We start from the raw sequence: 24,889 nt of genomic DNA, 5'->3' as shown, positions 1-24,889 counted from the left end.
GTAAGAACGCGGTCAATGAAAAGTAAAGCTTGTGAGCCCGGCTTGTGAGTGGTAGGGGCGTTTTATGAACGACGTATAATCATGATAATTTTTATCATTTAGGCCTATACTTAGCAAGGTCTTTTAAAAGAAGAAATTTGGTACAAAAATGATGGAAATCGGTAGTAGGGTTGTTGAGAAATTGTCGTTCAAAGTTCACACGGCGATGTCGCTGTAGCCCTGCAACAACGATAACCTTCCTCATAGGCATCGCATTAATGGGTGAATATTTATAAAGTTTGTTTGTTTGTTTGTTAATTAATTAATTAATTATCAAACGGCGATGTCGCTGTAGCCCTGCAACAACGATAACCTTCCTCATCGGCATAACATTAATGACTGAATATTGATAAAAGTTAATTGTTTAAGAACGTTAATTAATTGATTAATTATCAAACGGCGAAGTCGTTGTAGCCTGCAACAACGGTAACCTTCCTCGTGTGCATCATAATTTACATATTATACGGTAATTAATGACCGAGTATTGTTAAAAGTTAATGTTTTTATTTAATGTTCTTAAGTTAATTAATAATTATTTATCTCTTCTTTAAATAAGATAATTAATGAATGGAAACCGATCATTATGCAGATTTATGATTCCTGGCTGATTATGGGGAGCAAAGCAATAATTATGAATATTAATTAAATTAAAAATTTACTAATGTTATAGTCCCTGGTATTATATAGATACTGTGTGACTGTATTCCAGACTGAAGTCTCAGTGAAATTGTTCAAAATTCACCCATTTGGGTTACCAAACCTGTGTTGGCAATTCTGATTTTAAAATTTGTCCTTCAAATAAACACTGTTGAACACAGAATACAGAATACATGCCAATGTTGACAAATTAGTTGAATAAACAATAGATGTTAATTGAGTTTCACAGAGTCATATAAGGCCCCTAACAGTCAATTTTGAGTTTCCCGTCACATAATTTCTGAAAACAAGTGAGGTAACTTTTTCATTATTCATTATTCATTATTTGTCTGCCTTTCATTATATGACCAACACGCATGTAAAATGTGTTGTTATTTGCCGCTCACTCACTTAAAGATGGATGTTTAGCCCAAATGAGATTCAAAAGTATATTATAATTACAAAGAGTCTGCAAGGTTGACAGCAAAATGTATGTTTTGATTTTGATTTTTCCACAAAAAATAAAGGGATATTCATAATTTTTTTGCAAATATAACCAGTTTTCATTGTATTTTTTGGAAAAGCACAATAATGAATTCAAGTGAGGGTCAGAAAATGAAGTGAGGGCGGGTGACGGGAAACTCAAAATCGACTTTCCTTGGCCTAATAGTTGAGACTACAGGCATACTTCTACTGTGTCCTGTAATATAGTTGAGACTACAGGCATATTATCCTCACACCGATGGCAGGACAGAAGGCCTAATTCAGGCTACATGTATGTCAACATTAGTGTATTGTGTTGGCGTGAAAAGTTTTAGCATGCAGTGCACTGCCAGTGCTTTTTAAACGAATTAAGGGTTGTTTTACAATCAGGGTACACCATTTGTCTCACTGGGGGTCAAAAAAAAAGTTTTTTGTTTTTCCTTAATTTACCCATTTTTGTGTTGCGGACAAGTCAAATAAAAGATCTGTGAAATTTTAGAGCGTCAAGTATCCAACTTTAAATTTTATGGCTGAATCAAGTTTATGATGTTAAAATATTGGGCATGGTCATATTTTATAATTCTGCAACAAAAATAAATTATACTACTCTTTTTGGTGGATTTGGATAACACGGTTTGGTACATGGACAATGTGAAATGAAAATACAACTAAGTTTTTATAAGTTTATAACATTTTTATTCATGTAAAATGAAATTGCAATCTATCTGTAGCTAAAAGTGGTGACATGAGTATATGAAGTTGTGTATGCTGAATGACACAGATCAGTTATAGAAATTCTTTTCTTATTTCCACGTAAACATAGGTATAGTGCTTTTACATGTCAATTTTCACAACACTAAGTCCACAGATAGCCTAGATATATGATGTCAAAATAATGAGTCGGAAAGGACAAGTTATTGTCGGAAAGGACATTTTTTGACATATAGATAATAAGATACATGAAGCTTCTGTGTTTGATTTTACACAGTGATTGATGAAACCAATAATACCTGAAGTTATTTAAAACATATTCCTTTATCATTATCATTTTTTTAATCTTTAAAAGCAAATCAGTTACCAGTAATAATGTTTATATGTCCAATACTGCAACAGTAAACTCAAAAGTTGCTTTAGAAGACTGTGTACATGTTTTCACATGATAGCAATGACATATCATGGGCATGGTTATGAGCTTAAGTGCTTTTAGAATACAACTTTAAAAAAAATGCTGTTTTTACCTTTTACTCTCCACCATAACAAGAATTCGGAGAAGACATTTTTTTTTGACGTATTGATAGAAGGTACAAAATGTACATTAAAGCTTCTGTGATTGATTTTTTCACAGTGATTGATGAAACCAATAATACCTGAAGTTACTTAAAACATATTCCATTATCATTATCATTTTTATAAGATCTTTAAAAGCAAATCAGTTACCAGTGATAATATAGTAAATGTCCAATAGGCCTACTGCAACAGTAAACGCAAGAGTTACTTTAGAAGACCGTGTTCATGTTTTCACATGATAGCTACATGTACATGACATATCATAGGCTTGGTTATGAGCTTAAGTGCTTTTAGAATTTTACTTTTCAAAAACAATGCTGTTTGTACCTTTTACTGTCCACCATAACAAGAATTGGAGAGGACATTTTTTTGACGTATTGATAGAAGGTACATTCAAGTTTCTGTGATTGATTTTTTCACAGTGATTGATGAAAGTAATAATACCTGAAGTTAAAAAACATATTCCTTTATCATTATCTTTTTTTTTAATCTTTTTTTTTTTTAAAGCAAATCAGTTACCAGTGATAATATAGTTTTATCCAACACTGCAATAGTAAACTCAAAAGTTGCTTTAGAAGACTGTGTACATGTTTTCACATGATAGTAATGACATATCATGGGCATGGTTATGAGCTTAATTTTAATTTAATTTTAATTTTAATTTTAATTTTAATTTAAAAGTGCTTTTAGAATACAACTTTCAAATATTTCATAATGCTGTTTTTATGGTGGTGAGCTTCTGTTGCTTTGTCAGAGATCTTATGAAGTCGTTGGTGATATGCTGAGTCCATTTGTGGCGGAGAATTTTCCTTTGGCATCTCATAGCAAATGCATCTAATCTGGACTCATCTCTCTCAGTGAGAGTCCAGCATTCAGAAGCATATAGAAGGGTAGCAAGAACGCAGGCGTTATAGAATTTCATCTTGGTGTATTTATAAGTTGATATACCAGTCCTTCCGCACCTTCTCAAGTTCTTTAAAAGCACCTGATGCGTTGCCAATCCTATGATTGGGCTCCGTGGCATTTTATCCATCAGCACTACAGTATGCTCCCAGATACGTGAAGTGATCTACAACCTTACATGTAATGAGGCCTTTATCTGCCATTGGAACAGATGGTGTTAAGCTCAAACGACCAAGTGAGTGACTTCATGTGATTTCTGTTTTCTTGAAGCTCATTTTAAGTCCCAACTTTCTGGCTGTTTCACGGATGGCTTTATTTGTTTTTGTCATCTTGGCATCAGAATCTTCTAGGAGGGCTATGTTGGCAGCATAGTCTAGATCACACATGTATCTTAACCTCCAGGTACCTCGAGCTTCGCCTAGGTAGAAGGGTTATACTTTTCTTATTTTCATCTACCGCTGATTTCATTACGAAGTTGATGGCAAGGCCAAAAAGCAGTGCCGACCAAATGTTGCCCTGTCTTACACTGGTGACTATACTGAAGAGCTTTGAAAGGGAGCCCTCTGATTTGATCGCACATGTTGTGTCATGATAAGAATTACTTATGATGTTGATGATCTTCCTTGGGATTCCATAGATGTGCAGGATTTCCCATAGAGATGGTCGGTGAACTGAGTCAAAGGCAGCCTTATAGTCGATGAAGTTAATTAAGCATGGCATGGCAGCTGTTGGTTCAGGCATTTCTCAATGATTTGGTTCAGGCCGAATATTTGATCCTGGCATGAGTCCCTTTTGGTTTTCCCTCATTCTTGCGTCAACATCGAAAACTTTGCCTGCAATGTCCAGCAGAGTGATATCACAGTATTACTACAGTAGGAAAGGTCTCCCTTCTTTGGCAGTGGAAGGATAATATTAGCCTTGTCCCCATTCTCTTGCCATATCAGTTTACAAATTCTCATGAACCATTCTTTGATGTTGTCGCCACCGTCCTTAAGTTCAGGGGATGTTATCAATACCAGTGCTTTGTTGCTTTTGAGCAGGCCAATTGCCTTGTCAAGTTCTCTAGTCAGTGGTTCCATTTTAATGTTCAGTTCCTCACATAAATTAAAGCTTGAGAAGTCAAGTAACTCAGTAGGCTCTTCAGCGTTGAGTACATGTAGGTCTTCAAAATATTCAGCCCATCTCTGCAGTCGAGCAGCCTCATCCTTAAGCATTTCTCCATTTGCATCTCATATCTGTGAGGCCTTTCTGCTAGTTTTACCAATGAGAACATTCTTCAGCTAGTAGACTTCTCTCGTGTTGTTTTTACTTGAGGCTACTTCTAAGTAGTCAGCGATCTTGCTCATCCATGTCTTTTTGTCATTTCTTAAAAGCAAGTTCTTGTCTGCCTGTTGAGTTAGCCACTATCCATTGCTGGTTTGGTTGCCTTTCTTTTGTCAATTTAAGCTCTTTTGTCTCCAGTCTGCCTTCTTCTTTCTGAATCTAAGGTATTCTACTGATGCTGCGTTGACAGTATCAACAAAGGCATTCCACTCTTCATACCATAAAAGGTCCTTCTCATTATTATGTGGTGGATAGTGTTTTGTGTTTCAATTCCTTATTTTTACTCAAGGCACTACTAACAGAAGTTAAATATTAAGTGGCATCAATTAAAATAAATTTCAAACATTTTATAAATATATAAAAAAATGCATCTCTCAGTAACTCGTGCTACACCATTTTTAGTGCAATGAAAACGCAACAAAAGGATAAAACGAACTGGAGGTTATTTAAAATGTGATTGATATTTCTTGAAGACCATATTTCATAGATATAAAATGTGTCAAATTTAAAAGAAAACTGCCCGTGTTTAACAAAATAGGCCCACTTGGAAAATATTGAAGATGAACAGGATCTTTCCACTTAAAAAATACACTCTCCAAAGAAACAAATTTTTTATTTACAAAATGTTAGGCAAATGTCATTAAAAAGTGTATAACTTGAACCTTACATGTGTTTGGAATAATAAGAAATATATAGAGATAATTTTATTTTTTTGAGTCATGTCCACTTTTACTTGGGATTGCCCATGTGAATGTGTCAAAAATTAGTGTCCTCTCCGACATAATAGGACAGTGTACTGATGGGAGGCAACTGATGGACTGGTTTATATAATCTTCCAGTAGTTGGACATGAGGAACAATTCGGGAGAGTACTGGCATGACTGGTGCTTCAGGAAAACAAACTGGGATGAAGTTAATGGATATTTCTAAGAGAAATAAGGACTCGTTTCAAATTTAATGTGCAAAATAAAAACTTGGGAAAGCATTAAAATGCCACTAACCCCTACATGATTATGTGAATATGATAGGATACAGTTTGTAACATGTACATATCAAAATAAAGTTAATATCATTAAACACCTCTGCATATTTTAACTTTAAGTGTAACTATTAGTAAGTCATTGTTTAAATTCGGAGAGGACAATTTGTTTGACATACATAATTCAGTATGGATATGGAGGTGAATGAAACTTGCATGATGCATATGATAGAACAATGTTAGTACTACTTATAACATACCTAGAAGTTTAAATCATACATCTTCTTTAGGAATAATGTGCAAATGTTTCATTTTTCGGAGAGGACACATTTTGACGGAATTCAAACCTTCAATATTGAAACCCGTGATACTTGGAAACTGAGCGGGTATGGAATGTGTGTATATAATAAGTTTGTAGGATATGTATGAGTGTATTTTAAGAACTTTCTTTTTATTCCATGGCTCAATTTTAACTATGCCTTAACACGCATAATTCGGAAAGGACATTTTGACGGAATATACCACCTGATTTCAATACAAAGTCACAATTCATAAAATTGTTGCAATTTTACAAGGTTTTAGAATTTGATCAAACATGTTTCAATAGTTACTTCTGAATTCTCAATAATGCTTCATTGTTCTTAATGTCATTGATTGAACTGCTTAAATATTATCAAAGTTCAAACGAGACAGCACTTTTACCCAAAAATGACACATATATACATATTTTTTTTTTTTATTGAGCTTTTCAAACAGTTTTTTCGCAGTTGTAGGTACAGCTAGTAGTGGCCAATAATTGGGCATGGCCGCTTTTCCATAGAATTATATCTAATTTTTCAATAAGGCCAAAATGTGGTGTCCAGCCGAAATGTACCCTGATTGTAAAACAACCCTTAACATAATTTGACACCCTTAGGGCTCATATTGAAATTCCCTTACACAGGAAGGTGTGCGCCATTCTGCAGCTTTCCTGTGCTAGCCTTCTTTGTTAAAATCCTGGGCAGGGTGTATCACTGATGCATATAATCCCTCCGTTTTATGAACGAGCTTTCCTGAGGCGCGCGCTTAGCGAGGGGAATCCTGCCTTCTTTCTGTGTGAAAACGTGGTAGGGTATTCAATATGAGCCCTTAACGTAAACAAAAACAACGCTTTTATTGGGGTGCGGACAACCTTCCTCTCACGCATAGCAAAAAGCCGTTTTCAAATAATGTAAAACGTGAAGTTTTAGCCTTACCAATTCGCCAAACTCAGTAATTTATTATAGATTCTGAAATATCATTTTGTTAATTAGACTTTGGTTTCTCATTTGACACCCTGTTCCTGAAAATCAAAAAAGAATTGACCAAGATATATGCCTCCAAACCCTCAAACGGTCAAACCCCAAAATCAGAAGTTGCAATTTCAATTTTCAATGGGAACGCATCGTTGTATTGCACACATGGGCCAAATCAATAAAGCACATCCTCTGGATGAAAGTCTGGATCTCCAAACAGGGCAATTTATCCCATTTAGAGCACATGCCATGCTCGTATTGTGGCCGCTCCTACCCCAGGGGACTAAAGAAAATTTAAATTTTGCCGCCCCTTGCAGCAACAGCCTGAAAAGGTTGACCCAATTTTTTTCCAGCCAGGATGTCTCTCGAAATTTCCAAATGATCGTCAGCTTTTACTCACAGCTACATACACTTTAAGTAAATATCATAAGATTTATAAATTTTACTTTCAGGACTGTTAAATATCAATTTTTAATAATTTGCCATAAAATTTGTATTATATTGTGAATTTCAAAAAATTATTTGATATCAGAAGGACATTCTTTGTATTCAGAATGCAGTGCCTGATATGCTCTTAGGCTCCACAAATAATACTGTGTAAAGGTGGGTGACCGACTCCGTAAATGTAAACAAAATTTGATGTCTTATTGGGTTGCGGACAACTTCGCATCACAAAAAACTTTTTCCTGAAATAATAGGGACACATTTGCCAAACTCCTATCTAGATACAAAATACATTTTCAACAAACACATACTACTGCACTTACCATGCTGGTGTATCTGATTTTGGTGGAGCATCTTTGATCTGTTGATCTAGTTCATTAAATAAAGGCACCAAGTTTTCTTCTGTTATCATCAACTCCAGCTCTTTCTGCAAGTCCAAATTACCCATAGAATTACAATATTAACTTTTCAGATGCATGTTTGGTTTTACAAAATGATTCAAGTTCAATGAGATGCATATTAATAATTTCTGCTGACTTAGGCTATATTAAAAAAAATCCTTTGTCTCAAAGCTCTTCAGCTTCTGAAAACCTAATGTGGAATGCAATTTTTTTTTTTTTTTGTAGAATTTTGAAATGCTTGTCAAGGTGACCGTTTTGATACTGTGACATCCATATACAATGTGCTGTACAACTGGAAAAAGAAATAAATCACAAATACAGCCCATGTCTTTAATTTCTCAGTTTTATTTTGCGTAAAACTCGCAATCTTGTAACATGTTATTTTTCAGGTTTTGTTTTTAAAAAAATAAGGGAAATAAAATTAAATGATGACTTTATATTAACCTAATGCGCACAAGTTTTCTAACACGTGCGGGAGCTTTGAGACAAAGGATTTTTTTCATATATATCCTTAGACCTATGGGTCCTAAAATAATCAATGTGCAACAAAACTTCATACATGTATCACTTTTTGTTTAAAGTTTGATTCTATGTTTAATCTTTATCATACCACTAAGGGAAACATCAATGAACACCGCTAACCAGATATATTTTCGTATCCAGTCATTGAGTGCGTATTTACGCTTTATAATATGGCATGTGTTTTGAGTTGGTAGATTTTTCGGTACTCAAAATTTCCAATTTTTTTCCTCTTTGAAAATTCACGCTTTTTGATACAAATATAATTATTTGTTTTAACTAAACCCATAAGTACAAGAAAAGTATACATTTCAGACAGGAAATTAAACAGGGAATCCAAAAATGATATTAGTTTCCCAGTAGGAAGATTGGTTAGGGAGGTAGTGGAAGTTGAACAGCAACATTTTCCATAAAAAATGTTTGATATTCATTCAGTGGGATATATTTTTTACATATTATACCCTATGCTGAAAAGAACATCATATTTGAGTTCCTTGGCTCAAGAGCTTTAAAAAAATGTATACTTTTATTGTGATACCTGCTACAGGTTTCACTGTGTGCGAACATATTTGAAACACGCATTTGGGACATACGAATAGGGATTTACACACAAACAGTGCAATTTAAGGCATTTTCTGTAATTGGAGTGATTTGCAATAGAAATTCACTAAATATAAAGACATAGTTACCCTTTTTAGCTTCTAAATTACTGTTCTTAAGTCTTTACAACATAAAACCAATTAAAAGAAGCAAATATATCAATATACCCCCCCATTTTTTAAAAATTTTTAGTTAAATTTACATATCAATCCTCCATATCAATCCTCGGCTCCACCCTGTCATTTTTTCACTAAAATCAAAATAACTTTAGAATGGTCAATGCTACATAAAATGTTATGGTATCAATACCAAGGCCTCATCAAAAGTTTTAAATTGATAGGTAATTTGTCTAGGTAGCTGACACCTAGCCTTGACTTAAAAATAATAATAATTAGCACAAAAAATCTCGCACAAAAGTACTGCTCCACCATATTGGTGTACCCAGTTTAAAACGCATGACCATATCTAGTCAGTGAGAGCGTATTTTGCAAGCATGATATGCGTATACGTCAAGGTACACATGTAAAGGCGTTTCGCGTAAACCTGGCACGTAAAATGCACGCAATACGTAATACACAGAACAGTCATCTAATTTTTGATGCAGCAATTAAAATGTTTAAAAACATAATTATTTCAATATTTAGAATGACTTACATGTAGTGGTATGATAAATTCGTTATTAGGTTCAGCGTCGGTAAAGGTACGGGAAATTATCATGCGCTCAGTGTCATACTGGGTTCAGCGTCGCACCCCCCTGCGTACGGGCCTGCCTCCGCTGAACCTAATAACTAATAGTATTATTATTACCTTACCTCAATCTCTGACTGTAGATTTTCTGCAAATTGTTTGACAATACTTTTTAAAGCTTGTGGTTTCTTTTGATGAGCAAATTTGTAGCTTTTGGCAAATCTGGTATATCTGTAAGAAAACATTTAAAATCATTTGAAAGTGAGACTGAGAAGGCCAATGAAGTTGATTCATATAGTTTCCCATCACATTTTTGTTTTCAGGATTTGAGAGGGTAGCCTTGGTTCAAGGCATGGGCACTGGGAATGGGATATATATCGTATACAAATTACTGCTCATGAGGGATCTGGTGGAATCGATTGGGCCCCGAGTTCACAGAGGGGACCAATAGATTCCATCAGATCCCGAATTTAGAGCAGTGTGATCTATATGCCCGTGCAACGGGGCATAGATATTGCTGTGTTTAGTCTTCTCCTTCTTATCTCTACCAATGCAACAGCCAGAGTATAGATATTGTATTTGTTGTGTTTAAACAGGCCCGACAACTGCCATTTGAAATACACACTCCCTGTGTCGAATAGTCAGGTCAAGCATAGTACGCCCATACATGTACATGTAGGTCAAGTCATCAATAGGGGTGTATCAATTTCAAATGGAAGAGCCCATGTATTGTATACCTTGCTGTTATCACATCAATTTGTTGGTGCAAATGCATGGAAAAGGGTTAATATTGCCTGATATGCATAAAGGCCAGTGTTCGTTTTAAGTGGTAATCCGGGCGTCCTGACGGCCAAAATTGCCGTCGGATTACCAGAAATTCACTGCCGGTTATCCGGCGGACGTCCACATATTTTTCACCATTACAGTGTCTGAAACGATGTCCTACGATTCCTCATCAAAATTAATTTAAAACGTAATTATATCTCAGTTTTCCCAATCAGTTTTCCATGATTTTAAAGCTAAAATCGCCAACTAATTGAAATAGTAATTGTTCGATAAAGTCAATTTAAAATCATTAAGCTTACGCACGGTCGTGTATGGAACATGATAACATCCATCCCGGAAGTCTTCGTATTTCGCTTTCACACCGCCGCATCCCCACATACCTAGTTTGGGCTCGATTATAATTAGTGTGCACTGTGCAGATTTCTTTTACTCCGTACTCGTACTGTGTCTTTGTGATTGTGTTATTATTTCGTTGACCTTTGGCCTGTTAGAAGGAATCTGTAAATGATACACTACACTGAACATCGCTTCCACGCAATTATGCTTGTTTGGAACTGTGCCTTTGAGGTCGTGACAGTTTGACAGCAAAAACGTTGTTTCAACGTCGCCTCGCACTGGTCACATGCAATTTCAAAATCATTGCTTAAATGCGTAACTTATGTGCCTGTTAAATATTGATTGTTTACATTACTTTTTGATACTTAAAATTTTGAGAAATCCCGACTTTGGGGGATAATATACGGATGACCAAAAATTTTGGCGGATGACCAGATTTCATGGCATGGACGTCATCCGGCGGATGACCAGATTTTTTCCCTTAAAACGGACACTGATAAAGGCGCAGGATTGGTCATTGCACAAGTAGCCTTCAATTGCAAGAAAGTGTGCAATTTGTATAAATAGCACAAATTGCACAAATAGCCAGTTGCTTAAGCAATTTTCTCAAATTGCATAAATAGCCACAGATAGTTGCAATTGATGCAATCTATGTCGGACAAATTGCATAAATAGCGACAGGTGTTGCAATTTGTGGAATTTATGTCAGTAAATTGCACGAATAGCCTACAGTTGCAGGAAAGTGTGCAATTTGTACAAATAGCACAAATAGCAACGTACATGTATGTAAGCAATTTTTACAAATTGCATAAATAGCCACAGGTGTTGCAATTTGTGCCATTTATGTCAGTCAATTGCACAAATTGCCTACCGTTGCAATAAAGTGTGAAATTTGTACAAATAGCCATGTAAGTGAGCAATTTTTACAAATTGTAGAAATAGCCACAGGTGTTGCAATTTATGCAATTTATAAAAGCAATGAGGACAATATCTGAGTTGCTTCCAGTAAGCGCTATTTGTGCAATTTGTGCAATTGGTGGAAAGAAAATTTAAGGAAGAATGATACGTGCGAGGATGCTTATAAGCAAAAAGAAAATCCGTCAACCACCCTAAGTACGGTTACACTCAACTTTTCCGGGCTCGCGCTGCCATTTCTTTCGAGAACCGCTTTCATATCATCATCATCATCATCATCATCATCATCATTATAGTCATTATAGTCAAAAGCTGCGTCGGCAGTGTGATGATATTATAATTTTCCAATTCATCATCCGAGTCATACTGAATCTGAGGCATCGCCGTAGCGTTGTCCCATTGCTTTCGAGAACCGCCTTATTACAAACCGAGAAAAATTAAGGAAGAATGATACGTACGACTCGGAGGATGTTTAGAAAGAAAAAACAAGTCCGAAAACCGCCCTAACACTAACACTAAACTTTTCGGGCTGCCTTAATCATCATCATCATCATCATCCTCATTATCATTATCATCATCATCTTCGTTAACATCATCATCATTATCATCATCATCATCATCATCATCATCATCATCATCATATTCATCATCATCATCATATTCATCATTATCGGAGTCATCATCATCCTAGGCATCATCATTATAGTCAAAAGCTGCGTCGGCAGTGTGATGATATTATATCCAATTCATCATCCGAGTCATACTGAATTTGAGGCATCGCCTTAGCGCTGTCCCATTGCTTTCGAGAACCGCCTTATTACAAACCGAGAAAATTTAAGGAAGAATGATACGATGCGAGGATGTTTAGAAAGAAAAAACAAGTCCGAAAACCGCCCTAACACTAACACTAAACTTTTCGGGGCTGCCTTAATCATCATCATCATCATCATCATCATGAATCTGAGGCATCGCCGTCTTGTCATCCTCATCATCATGGTCATCATGATCATCCAAGTCTTCATCATGCGAGGTATCGTCATCAACAAAATTTCACGTTTGATTTAGCTCTTATTCCTGGGTAATTAGACTCCCAAAATAGCGCTGTCCCATTGCTGTCGAGAACCGCCTTATTACAAACCGAGAAAATTTAAGGAAGAATGATACGTCGAGGATGTTTAGAAAGAAAAAACAAGTCCGAAAACCGCCCTAACTATCCCAGCAAACACAAAAACGTTTAAAAAACGTTTTAAATTAGTTATATTTTGGCTTTTGGTTTAGGTAAAAACGTTTTAATAACATTAAAATGTCAGGTTTTATCATCATCGTCGTCGTCAACATCATCATCATTATCATCATCATCATCATCATCATCATCATCATCATCATCATATTCATCATTATCGGAGTCATCATCATCTAGGCATCATATCGGAGTCATCATCATCATCATTATATTCAATTCATCATCCGAGTCATACTAAATTTGAGGCATCGGCATCTTGTCATCCTCATCAATCTTCATCATCCTAGGCATCATACGGCAAGTCCCGCTGGCGAGTTAAGAATTTTACAACAAGTCAACTCGCTTTTGAAACAGTGGACTTTTTTGCAAGGGGGGGGGGTAATTGCATAAATTGCACAAATTGCTGACGGCTAGAATGGACTTGGTGATCAATGTCATAATTTCTCATATAGTCGGCACCTTAAAGCCCTTTCCACCAATTGCACAAATTGCACAAATAGCGATCATTGGAAGCAACTAGGATATGCGAAAAATCATCTCGGTTCAAAATTGCATAAATTGCAAAAACTGGGGTCGGCTAGAAGGGAATTGGCGATCAATGTCATAATTGCTTATATAGTCGGCACCTTAAAGCCCTTTCCACCAATTGCACAAATTGCACAAATAGCGATCATTGGAAGCAACTAGGATATGAGAAAAATAATCTAAGTTCAAAATTGCATAAATTGCACAAATTGCTGATTGCGGCTAGAAGGGAATTGGCGATCAATGTCATAATTGCTTATATAGTCGGCACCTTAAAGCCCTTTCCACCAATTGCACAAATTGCACAAATAGCGATCATTGGAAGCAACTAGGATATGAGAAAATAATCTAAGTTCAAAATTGCATAAATTGCACAAATTGCTGACGGCTAGAAGGGAATTGGCGATCAATGTCATAATTGCTTATATAGTCGGCACCTTAAAGCCCTTTCCACCAATTGCACAAATTGCACAAATAGCGATCATTGGAAGCAACTAGGATATGAGAAAAATAATCTAAGTTCAAAATTGCATAAATTGCACAAATTGCTGACGGCTAGAAGGGAATTGGCGATCAATGTCACAATTGCTTATGGCTCTGGTTTTTTTAACATGTATCAAAAGTGTGAACTGAGAGGGTAAAAATGAAATTGACAGAAGACACTTAAAATATGTTGTTTCTCAAAGCAGATGACTTGAATTTTATGAAAATACAAAACTTGGAGCTTAATTCTGTTCATTTGGTCTGTAAACTTTGTAGACCCTTTGGCCAAATGAGATTTTTTCATAAAAAAGCAACTTGTTGCCAAAGCTAGATATTGCTTATTGTAATGCCCATTAGTTACCAAATTAGTTGTCATAGGAAAATAATGAGTCCAAGTTACTATTGACCAAATATCGCCATTCTGCGATCACTTTTAGGTAACTTTTCAGGCATATGAAACTGAAAAAATGGGCAAAATAGCAGGTTTGGTGGTCAAAAATATGCTCTAAATGTAATTAATTTCATCCACATATATTGCTAATCCATATGTGAACAAGGTAATGAAAACCAAGTACTGACATATCAAAATAAGTTTGATAATGCCTTTATAGTAAAAATGTAACTCTAGATACTTGTGGGTTTCGGATGTTACATTATTTTGTTAACATGCATTGTTTGCAGGTATCTGGCCCTATTTCTAAGCACATATTAGTTCAAAAATGTAAATGATAATCACTGTCAGATGATTAAACCTATCACTTGAAAATCTAATCATCATTAAATGATATTTTCATCTTACTGAAGAAATTTTTTAATTTAGATGTATATACATGTACTGATATGGCATTTATTCATATACATTGTTACCCACATCCTTATTGTAAATGTGCACTGGAAATCATAATAAACCAAATTAATTAGCTCCCTGAAGCATTAAGTTGATAACACAAAGGGCTACACCTTTCTTAGAATCATAATCAGGCTTTCTTTTACGTCTTCCCAACTTAAAAGTGTTTCGGATGTTACATTACGTTAACATGCAATTGCAATCTAATTGAACTTATTGAAGGAAACATTTGGGACATTTCATTATTTTAGCATAATATCAATCACTTTGAATCAGAAAACCTGTTGAAATTATTCAAATGATTCAAAATACGTACAAATATGGGTATAAGTAAAGGCAGTGATTTGGATGTTACATGATGTTAACATTTTTACAAAGTTTGATGGTTGGAAGTTGAATTAACAAACATGAGATCATTGCATATACAACAGGTATGTTGCCATGATGGACACTCAGAATTTTTTTAATGCAAGGCACAATCATTTATCATTTGCACATATAAAATATGCAAAAACTGCTCGTATTAAAACAGCTCATAAGTCTGTGTTAACAAATAATTCCCATGAAACTTGTTCTGTTGTAAGAGTATTTTTCTTAGTGGTTAATTTGTTTCCATTGATAATTTATTGTTTTATCGGACATAATGAAGCTGTATGAAGCATAGTAAGTATTTCTCCTGCTTTGTTTCTGGTATATGTGCATAGTGATTCCAATATAGGCCTAACACATGTACATACTTATATATATTTTATGTTAAAATGATAATTTTTTTTATGAAAATGCAGCTTTTTTCAATTTTGAAATAAATGATTATGACAAAATTGCTACTTAATTATTTTCAATAAGTTTTAGATGTCATCTTATGCTAAAATATTATAAAGTTTATTGAAATTACAACTTCATTTTGGACTTGTTAACAAAAAATGGGTAACATCCGAAACACATTTTAAATCAAAGTATATTTTGCTAGTGTAATGGAGAAATATTCAGTGTAAGTTGCTTTTCAAATTTAAAATAAATTTCTTAGGACATGTGCATATGTCAGTAATGAAATTAATTTGAAAAGAGTGAACCAAATTAATTATGTTGCTTTTTATCTTATGTGTTATGCATAGAGACAATAGATATTGTAGAGCTAACAACTTGTAATTTTTTTCCACTAGCAAGGTTAACAAAGGTGAAATGGAGTCAGCAATATTAGGAAAATGAGGATGTACACCATATTTACTAGAAATTCACATTCATTTAAGTGTATATTCTAAAATCTTCTTACAATGCCCTGTTATTGGCCTCATTTTCCGTTAACATTTTGCCTTGTAACATCCGAAACAAACTTGACATGTTAACGGTTTGCACACTCAAAGAACAAACCTGGGTATGATAAAAATGTTTCTACTATGGCCTTCCCATGATTTCCAATCCATTTGACCTTTTATTTCCCCTCTAATTAAATTTCTTCAACAAAATGTCACTCTTTCTGTCTCGGATGTTACATTTGATTCGGATGTTACCATTGTTAACGGAAATGTTGTGTGGCCAACATTTTACATAAAGTCGAGAGGAAGTGAAATCATTTTTCATTTAGATACTTGTTGTCATGTCTACTTCAACTTAATAATGAAAATTCAAAGCTAGTATCGTTCTTCACATAATTATAAGACAATATGTATTCTTTCGGATGTTACAAAACTGTTAACGGAAAATGAGACCCATTTAAGTAATGCTTCACCATAATTTGAAAACATTCAACCGATGCAAAATTTGCACTTGCAATTATTTATATTGCCCTGAGGCAAACATTTAAAGTATTTGTGTATGTTTTACATGATAAAACAATCACTTAGACCATGTTAAAAATAGAGCAAGATTGTTAACGGAAAATGTAACGTCCGAAACATAATTTTCAAGTGCTCAACATTTTTTCATGTTAGAAATTATTTAGGTAAATCTTGGATTTCTTGGATCTTGTACTAACATGTGTTCATAAAATATTGAACAGAATACTCAGAGCTGATCTGGTTTTATTTTGTAAACAAAACAAATTAGTCACTTTTGTTAGGTTGACAAATTTCCGTTAACAATTGGACATTTGGTCTTGTCACAAGTAAAGAAAGAAAACTGGGACAAATTTTGTTAAGCTATGGAAGATTAGCCTAGGTCTACACTACATAAAAATATAAAAAGTTATCCTGAAATATGTCATGTGTTTCTGCTGGGGTCTCCCAAAGTGTCATTTAGCCTTTTGATACATGTTAAAAAAACCAGAGCCTTATATAGTCGGCACCTTAAAGCCCTTTCCACCAATTGCACAAATTGCACAAATAGCGATCATTGGAAGCAACTAGGATATGAGAAAAATAATCTAAGTTCAAAATTGCTTATGGCCAGTACGTTAAAGCCCTTTGAACCCTTGTCTTTTGCATTTACTTCTAGCTATTTGTGCTATTTGTACAATTTATATATGTGGCGAAATGTAAAATTTCCCTATACCTTAAGTATAGGAAATTTACTAAAACAACCAATCCTGCGCCTTTCTCCTGATATGGTGTATTGGTGTTAGCCATCTACGTGTATATGTACAATATCTAATTCTCAATCATTTAAAGCCAACTTGGGTATAACACACAGGTATTTGCGTCAAGTATACTATGCAAAGACAGCTTACGGCACAAACACAGCTTTTGAGAATTAACCAACCGCACGGTCGTTGCTGGGCAAGGTCAAGGTTAGCGCGATCGCGATCGTGTTATTCTATGAAAAGTATGCTGATGCAGAAGGTACATCCTCTTTTTTTTCTTTTTTTTTTTTTTCCAAAGTTTTCGGCGATCTTGGAGAACCGCTGGACCTATTATGAAACTTCAGGATCATTCACAGTTAATTTAAAAAAAAGAAAAAAAAATCAGAAAAAAATTACAGTTTGTTATCCTGTATTATGCAAACCATTAACTAATGTTTAAATTTCTTCATCTATCACATATTATAGATGCATTGGTTTTCCATGCATTTATAATATGTGATAGGTGAAGAGGTAAACACAAGTTAATGGTTTGCATAAGGCCATGCGTTTTAAACTGGGTACACCGATAGGGTGGAGCAGTACTTTTGTGCGAGATTTTTTGTGCTAATTCTTAGTATTTTTAAGTCAAGGGTGTCACCTACCTAGACAAATTACCTATCAATTTAAAGCTTTTGATGAGACCTTTGTATTGATACCATAACAATTTATGTAGCATAAACCATTCTTAAGTTATTTTGATTTTAATGAAAACATGACAGGGTGGAGCATGGAGGATTGATATGTAAATTTAACTAAAAATTTCAAAAAAATGGGGGTATATTGATATATTTGCTTCTTTTAATTGGTTTTATGTTGTAAAGACTTAAGAACAATCATTTAGAAACTAAAAAAGGTTACTCTGTCTTTAAATTTAGTGAATTTCTAGTGCAAATCCCTTGATTACAGATAATGCCTTAAATTGCACTGTTTGTGTGTAAATCCCTATTCGGAATGCCTCAAATGTGTGTTTCAAATATGTTCGCACACAGTGAAACCATGGAATAAGTATATAGAGCACGTAGTGCGATGGAATTGAAACTCCGTTCGTCGACGTGAGGCCAGGCGATCGTCACGCTTGCAACATGTGGACGTAGATGGCAGCAGCATTTTTCTTTAATTAGCATATTCGTGACGTCATGTTAAAGTAAGTCTCCACAGCACTACGCATATTTTTTTACGTAGCTTTTAGTACTATCGTGGTGGCAGCAGCATTTTTCTTTACTTTTCCAAAATGGCCCCGCCCGGGAGACGCCATTGGACGCCATGTTAGTACAGGGTAATACACAGGGAAAGCCGACGCTGTCGCCACCTTTTTGTATTGCGCTAGCATATGAGTTGCAACGGCCTGGTGAAACCTGTAGCAGGTATCACAATAAAGGTATACATTTTTTTAAAGCTCTTGAGCCAAGGAACTCAAATATGATGTTCTTTTCAGCATAGGGTGTAATATGTAAAAAATATATATCACTGAAGATCAAACATTTTTTATGGAAAATGTTGCTATTCAAAGTCCACAACCTCCCTAACCAATCTTCCTATTGGGAAACTAATATCATTTTTGGATTCCCTGTTTATTTTCCTGTCAGGAAATGTATACTTTTCTTGTACTTATGGGGTTAGTTAACAAACAATTATATTTTTATCAAAAAGCGTGCATTTTCATAGAGAAAAAAATTGGAAATTTTGGGTACCGAAAAATCTACCAACTCAAAACACATGGCCATAAGGCATACAAACTGTAATTTTTTCGTAATTTTTTTCCATTTTTTTTTCAAATTATCTGTGAATAATCCTAACCCTTCAGAATAGGTCCAGTGGTTCTTCAAAACTGCAAAATACTTCTAAAAAAATGTTAAAAAATAAATAAAAAATTGTTGAGTTTTGACAGTAATACTAAACAGCATCTAAACTCTAAACCCTGGACGTTAGGATTTCGCGCTTCGCGCTCATGATGTCCGCTATGCGCACATAGGCCTATTTCAGTTATTTCACAGAAAATTTTCAGCACTTGTCATTAAGTTCCCAGACAGCAGAAAATTTTCTGGAGGCCTGGGGCACTTAGTCAAATCCTAGCTAAGACTGTGCATGCAGTTCCAATAATTGAAACTCCCGGCTCTGACCAGGAGTTCCAAGAAGTGCTATAACCCCACGGTTTAATGTGCATTCATATCTGTACTTAGCCGTCGGAACAGAGAAATCTTGCTCATTTGTAATCATTTTTCATCACAAAATATGATATGAAAACACAGTAGTCCTGCCAGTAAGACTTTGACAGTCTTTATCATAATGACAACTACGCCTACTACGGACCTGAATACATAATAGCGTCCTAATGATAAATGAAGATACTGAGTAGGGGAGATTGGGGTTAGTTGAAACATTTTTCACAAAATCGTCTTTTTAACGCAAACCGATTACTTTCAAGAAACACTAACCATATCAGTATAAACCTATACATACATGCTACAAATACAGCCTTAAACTTTATTGGACCTGCTTATGATTATTCATATTAGGGGGGTCACACATTTGCTCATTATGTGTCTGCATACGACCCATAAATGAACAATGGCATGTTTTGAGCATAAAAAATATCAAATTGTTTTCTTCATACAGACCTAAACATTTTGAAATATTTATTTAGTATATGTGTAGTTACAAAAAAAATATTTTTTAGGTCTAATGACCTTTTGAATTTTACACGGCGGCTCTGTGAAAGCACCCGATTATTTATCAGCAAAGACCAGTGTCTGGATCCGCAGAAGAAATTAAGAAATTGCCTTTAGAAAGTGAGTTTTTCGACCCGGTGCCAACGATGTAGTGAATTTTAAAGTTACTTTTTCTGAACCATGAGAAATGTATCTTTATTTTGGCACAACTTGTTTTTTTCTACGATAAATTTGAAAATTTGATGTTTTTTGCCCGAAACGTGTGTATTTTCCCATAGGAAACGCCATCCAAGGGTGAAATTTTGATATGATGACTGTAGATGATGAGTTACCCTACTGTGTGCCACATGTGCAATCAAATTGAGACTCCTTTTTCCTGAATCTCCACAAAAATATCTTTCTTTTGACGTAAACAAGAAATTTCTAGGATGTTGGGTTCAAAAATGGCAATATATTGAAACATTTGTTTTTTGGCCATTTTCCTGTGTATTTTCCCATATAGAAATTGTTGACCTTACTTGTGAAGTTTTCATATTTTTCCATTTCTGGAGTGTAGTTATCAACATATTATGACCAACTTGTTGTTTTTATCTACTGCAGTGGTCCAACTTGAAGTCCTAGAGTTGTTTTACCTTGAATATGGATGTACAAAGTTGATATTTTTTATTCCGAGGGTGTCCGTAACTTGCTGTTTCATTCTGTAGCACTTTTACATTGAGCGGCAATTTCCTTGATTTTCTAGATTTTTCCCACTTTGGAGGCAATTTCTCACAATATTTTGATGCACATGAAGCTTTTGTTGTTGTTTTTGTGTTTCAACCCAAGGGTTAGAGTTGGCTTAGTGTAAATGCAGCCATTCACAATTCATATTTTTAATCTGAGATTGTCGTAAACCTGCAATTTTATTCTGCAAGGGGTTAAAATGAGCGTGCTGACGATCCTTGATTTTGGTGTTTTAGTCCATATTTGGAGTAATCTTTTTCAAAAACTGAAGCAAGTGATGTACCTCTTGACATATCTATGTTGAAAGACTCAGTTATACAGCAACTTAAAGTGAAAATCAGACATAGGAAGCATATAATTTTGATTTTTTAGTCTTCAAACATGCCATATTGTCGAAAACATGCGTTTTTATCCAAATCATGCTGAAAAACAGCAATTTTTCGAAATTTTAAATTAGGCGTAACTCAAAACGCTTTATCCAATTTGAACCATTTAAATTGCTATCTTCATCTTTTTGCAAGATGCTTCTGAAAAACTTAATGCCAAACATTTATATTGTAGATAAAATAATGATGTGACCCCCTATTCATATAATCCAATTTGAAAATTTGAAAAAAAGTGTTTCAACTAACCCCACCCCTGGGGTAAGTTGAAACATAGGGTGGGGTTAGTTGAAACACGGCTTATAAAAATTTCAAAATAATTATTATTGTGTTGTTAGGGTTATACTTCCCTTGAAGGTACCCTTTAACATACAATCAGTGTGAAAAAATGAATAAATAAATATGTGGGAGTGCGGGCCAATACTTTGGACACAAGGTGACGAGTGTCACCATGGACCAAAATATGAGAAGCCTAAAATATTATAAAATGTACTTTCTGTGTGCACTTTTTGCTTGTATTATTGCTTTTTAACCATATTAAAGCAATATTGAAGAAATGGAAAACATGTTACAAATTTTTTTAAAGTCTAATTTTTAACCATATTTTTCTATGCGATTTTCACGTGTCAACTAACCCACCTCAAAAGTTTCAACTAACCCCGATGCCTATTTTTACATTTCAAAGTTCATTACGGGTTGTTTTACAATCAGGGTACACAGATTGTCTCACTGGGGGTGAAAAATGAAGTGTCTAGTTTTTCCTCAATTTATTTGTTTTTGTGTTGTAGATGGGTCAAATAGGAAATCTGTAAAATTTTTAGGCGTCAAGTGTTCAGAGTTTCAAGTTATAACAGAAACATGTTTTTGATGTACATGTTTCTGTATACCCAATTTTTCGGAGAGGACACATTTTGACGGAAACCTAACGTCCAACTTTCAAACATGTGATGCAAACTAAGTGTAAGTGGACTAAGTGTTTATTATGAGTTTGTAGGATATATGTGTTTGTCAAGAAAATATAATTTTAGTCTTGGGTCAATGTTAACTATGGATTACGAGCTTGTATTCGGAGAGGACATTTTTTGACGGAATTTTCAACATAAATTTGAATAAATGGTACAATTAATGAAACAGACGCAATCTTACGTGGTTCTCAATTTTGAACAATCATGTTTCAAACATTACTTCTGAACTGTCAAAATATGTTTTTATGTTATTGCTGGCAGTGATATATCATTTGCAAAGTTCACAAATTTCAAATGAGACGGCTATTTTGTCCCAAAATCATACAGAAATGTATATTTTCATCATTTGCTAAGCATTTCAAACAGTTTTTTGTGGCTATAGGTGGAACTAATAGGGGCCAATAATTAGGCATGTCAACTTTTAATCATAAATTAATCTAATATTTGAAACAGGGCACAATATGGTGCTCAGCCCAAATGTACCCCGATTGTAAAACAACCCTTACACAAAATAAGAAATACAATAAAACTTTTATTTAACATTATTCTGGGACTTACTACTAGTGCTTATGATACTCAAAAATAATCCCTGAATCTTCAAACAACATGGAGATAACCCATCTTTTCTGAGAGGTATAAAAATTAGTCAGTAAGTCAAAAAACAGATATTCCTTTCCCAAGCCAACACTGGTGGGGCATCAGTGCTGTTGCTAATTTGGTGGATGACCCTTACTAATACCTATTACTAGGTGCCAGTATTTTTCCAAATTAATTTTTGTGTCAGAAAAAAATACAATGTTTCAACTTACCCTGCGTTCCAACTAACCCCAATCTCCCCTACATGTATTTCAGTTACTGGAACTACATTTAGAAAACACACTGTGAGTATGGATAGGTCAAACAGGTTGTTTAAAATTAAATTGTCAATATAAATATTTTGCGACATTTATTTAATGAAAACATTTAATACCGGAGACACCCCTATGGCACTTCCTACAACTTGAGTTGAGAACAAGTCCTGAACGTTCGAAATTTGTAGTTTTTTACTACAACTGGATATCATTATATCATATTGTGGAATTTCCCACTACAAACATATGACAAATGTTATTTTGTCCCTGCAGGCCCATATTTCCCCTTTTTCTCAGAGGAAAAAAACATTATAAATTCAAATTTTGAATAAATATTTTTTCCTCTGAAAAGGGATATCAAGTATTTTATCATCATACATTTTGTTTGTTGTTGACTTGTTGTTAAGTTGTCTGAAATATTCCGAAAACTGAAAACAAAAATCAGGTCATGAATTCAGACAGAAATACTATCTATTTACATGTACCGGTATACCAATTGTAGATTGGAGTATGCACTCTCACATCCGGCATCCCTGGTATGATACAGCTCCAATTAATCACTATCCATGCTTTCAGTCTGAGCAACGTCAGTGATCGTTGGACTATTTTGAAAATTGAACTGGCTTTTTGAAGTTTGTAACAAGTTGTACATTACTTAGTGCCGTACTATTACGCTGACTTTCGTATTCGGCGAGGAGGACAATTTCGACCTCCTCGTTTGTTTACAAACAGAGAGGTAGACAAAAGGGCCTGTCAAAACTTTTCCGCTTGTCCAAATACTCAAGTATCAAAAAGCATGAGCAGTCCACAATATAGAGTGATTCACGCAACATGAATAGGGGATTAAAAAACTGTGAAGTAGGAGCATTGCTTCTTTTGTCCACTTTGCCATCAAGATTTCGAATGAAAACAGTTCAGACCGCAGAACACGATCATGTCAGAAATTAATATTTTGTTCTGGGTCTGATTATTCGGACTAGTCTGATTACTAGTCATGCTAGTTGTACACTACATTATTGTACATGAATGATCATTAAGCTTACCTTGCAGCCCCAATACATTTCTTGATAGTTTTATGTAGAGCCTGCCTCAGATGTACCATATGTGGGCCTTCGTCGACATGACTATCTTCTGTTGTCTCTAAAATTTCACTTGATACTGTTGTATTCGTAGAAGAAACATCTTTATTTTCTAATGAAGCAGTTGGTTCAGTTTGTTTTGGTTCTGTCACGTTCGTCGCCATTTTGAAATTGAGTTTCCCGGCGAGGTCAAGGGCGCACTACACCAAATCACCTGCCAAAACATAATAATCATCTTTGCACTAAACATTTCAGCTCAACCACCTGTCAAACCGGGGGTCTCCCTGATTGAAGGACCGACCGTATACGGTGATGTGCTACGGTTTTGGGGTATCCAAAATCGCTTCCCCCCCTCTCGGCCTGCCAAAAATCGCTTGCCCCCCTCTCGACACGCCAATTGCCCGCCTCCTTTACACATGCCAAATTTTTGGGATACCAATTTGCAAATTAGGGTCTAGATATATGATGCGAGCGCAGCGAGCAAGAAAATTGTCATATTAAAACGTTCCATACTGTTTGCTAAGCTTTTTTAGAGCGTTTTGTTTAAAAGGCGCGGGAATGTGTGCCAAAAATCGCTTCCCCCCCCTCGGCTGGCCAAAATTGCTTGCCCCCCCATTTTACCCTCCCCAAGGCTCATAATTATTGCACAGCCCCTAAAAGTTTCGCCTTTGCTTAGGGGTCAAGAATTAAAGTTGCTCCGATTTAATGAACTTTTGTAGCAAATTATTCTGCCAAAAGGAATTCAGAAACATCATAAATTTTGACACAATTTTTGACATACCGTACCCTATGTGGTCATTTTGGGGTCATTTATGCTTGGGCACCACCAGACTAGTGAGCAATCACAAAAATGTTCTTAAAACGATACAATTTATAAACGTCTCTTATAAAGTTATAAACAGCTTAATCAAAACGTTTTGTTAATATTTATATGTCGGGTTATAAAGGTCATG

General features: G+C 35.0%; 1 protein-coding gene across 1 annotated transcript in view; it reads right to left on the bottom strand.

Moving 5' to 3' along the window:
* The window catches only part of LOC140159322 (polyamine-modulated factor 1-like), a 33,590-nt gene extending 9,455 nt beyond the window's left edge, over positions 1-24,135 (bottom strand). Inside the window, exons 1-3 of the mRNA XM_072182762.1 lie at positions 23,901-24,135; positions 9,700-9,805; positions 7,691-7,794 (exon numbers count right to left, since the gene is read on the bottom strand). Coding sequence (XP_072038863.1) covers positions 7,691-7,794; positions 9,700-9,805; positions 23,901-24,100 — 410 coding nt within the window. The 5' untranslated portion in view covers positions 24,101-24,135. The remainder of the gene's footprint in view (positions 1-7,690; positions 7,795-9,699; positions 9,806-23,900) is intronic.
* Between the last annotated feature and the right edge of the window lie 754 nt (positions 24,136-24,889).

This window comes from Amphiura filiformis, chromosome 8 (assembly GCF_039555335.1).
Source record: "Amphiura filiformis chromosome 8, Afil_fr2py, whole genome shotgun sequence".
NCBI lineage: Eukaryota > Metazoa > Echinodermata > Ophiuroidea > Amphilepidida > Amphiuridae > Amphiura > Amphiura filiformis.
The sequence above is the reverse complement of the archived record's forward strand: the minus strand, read 5'-3'. Positions and strand labels throughout refer to the sequence as shown.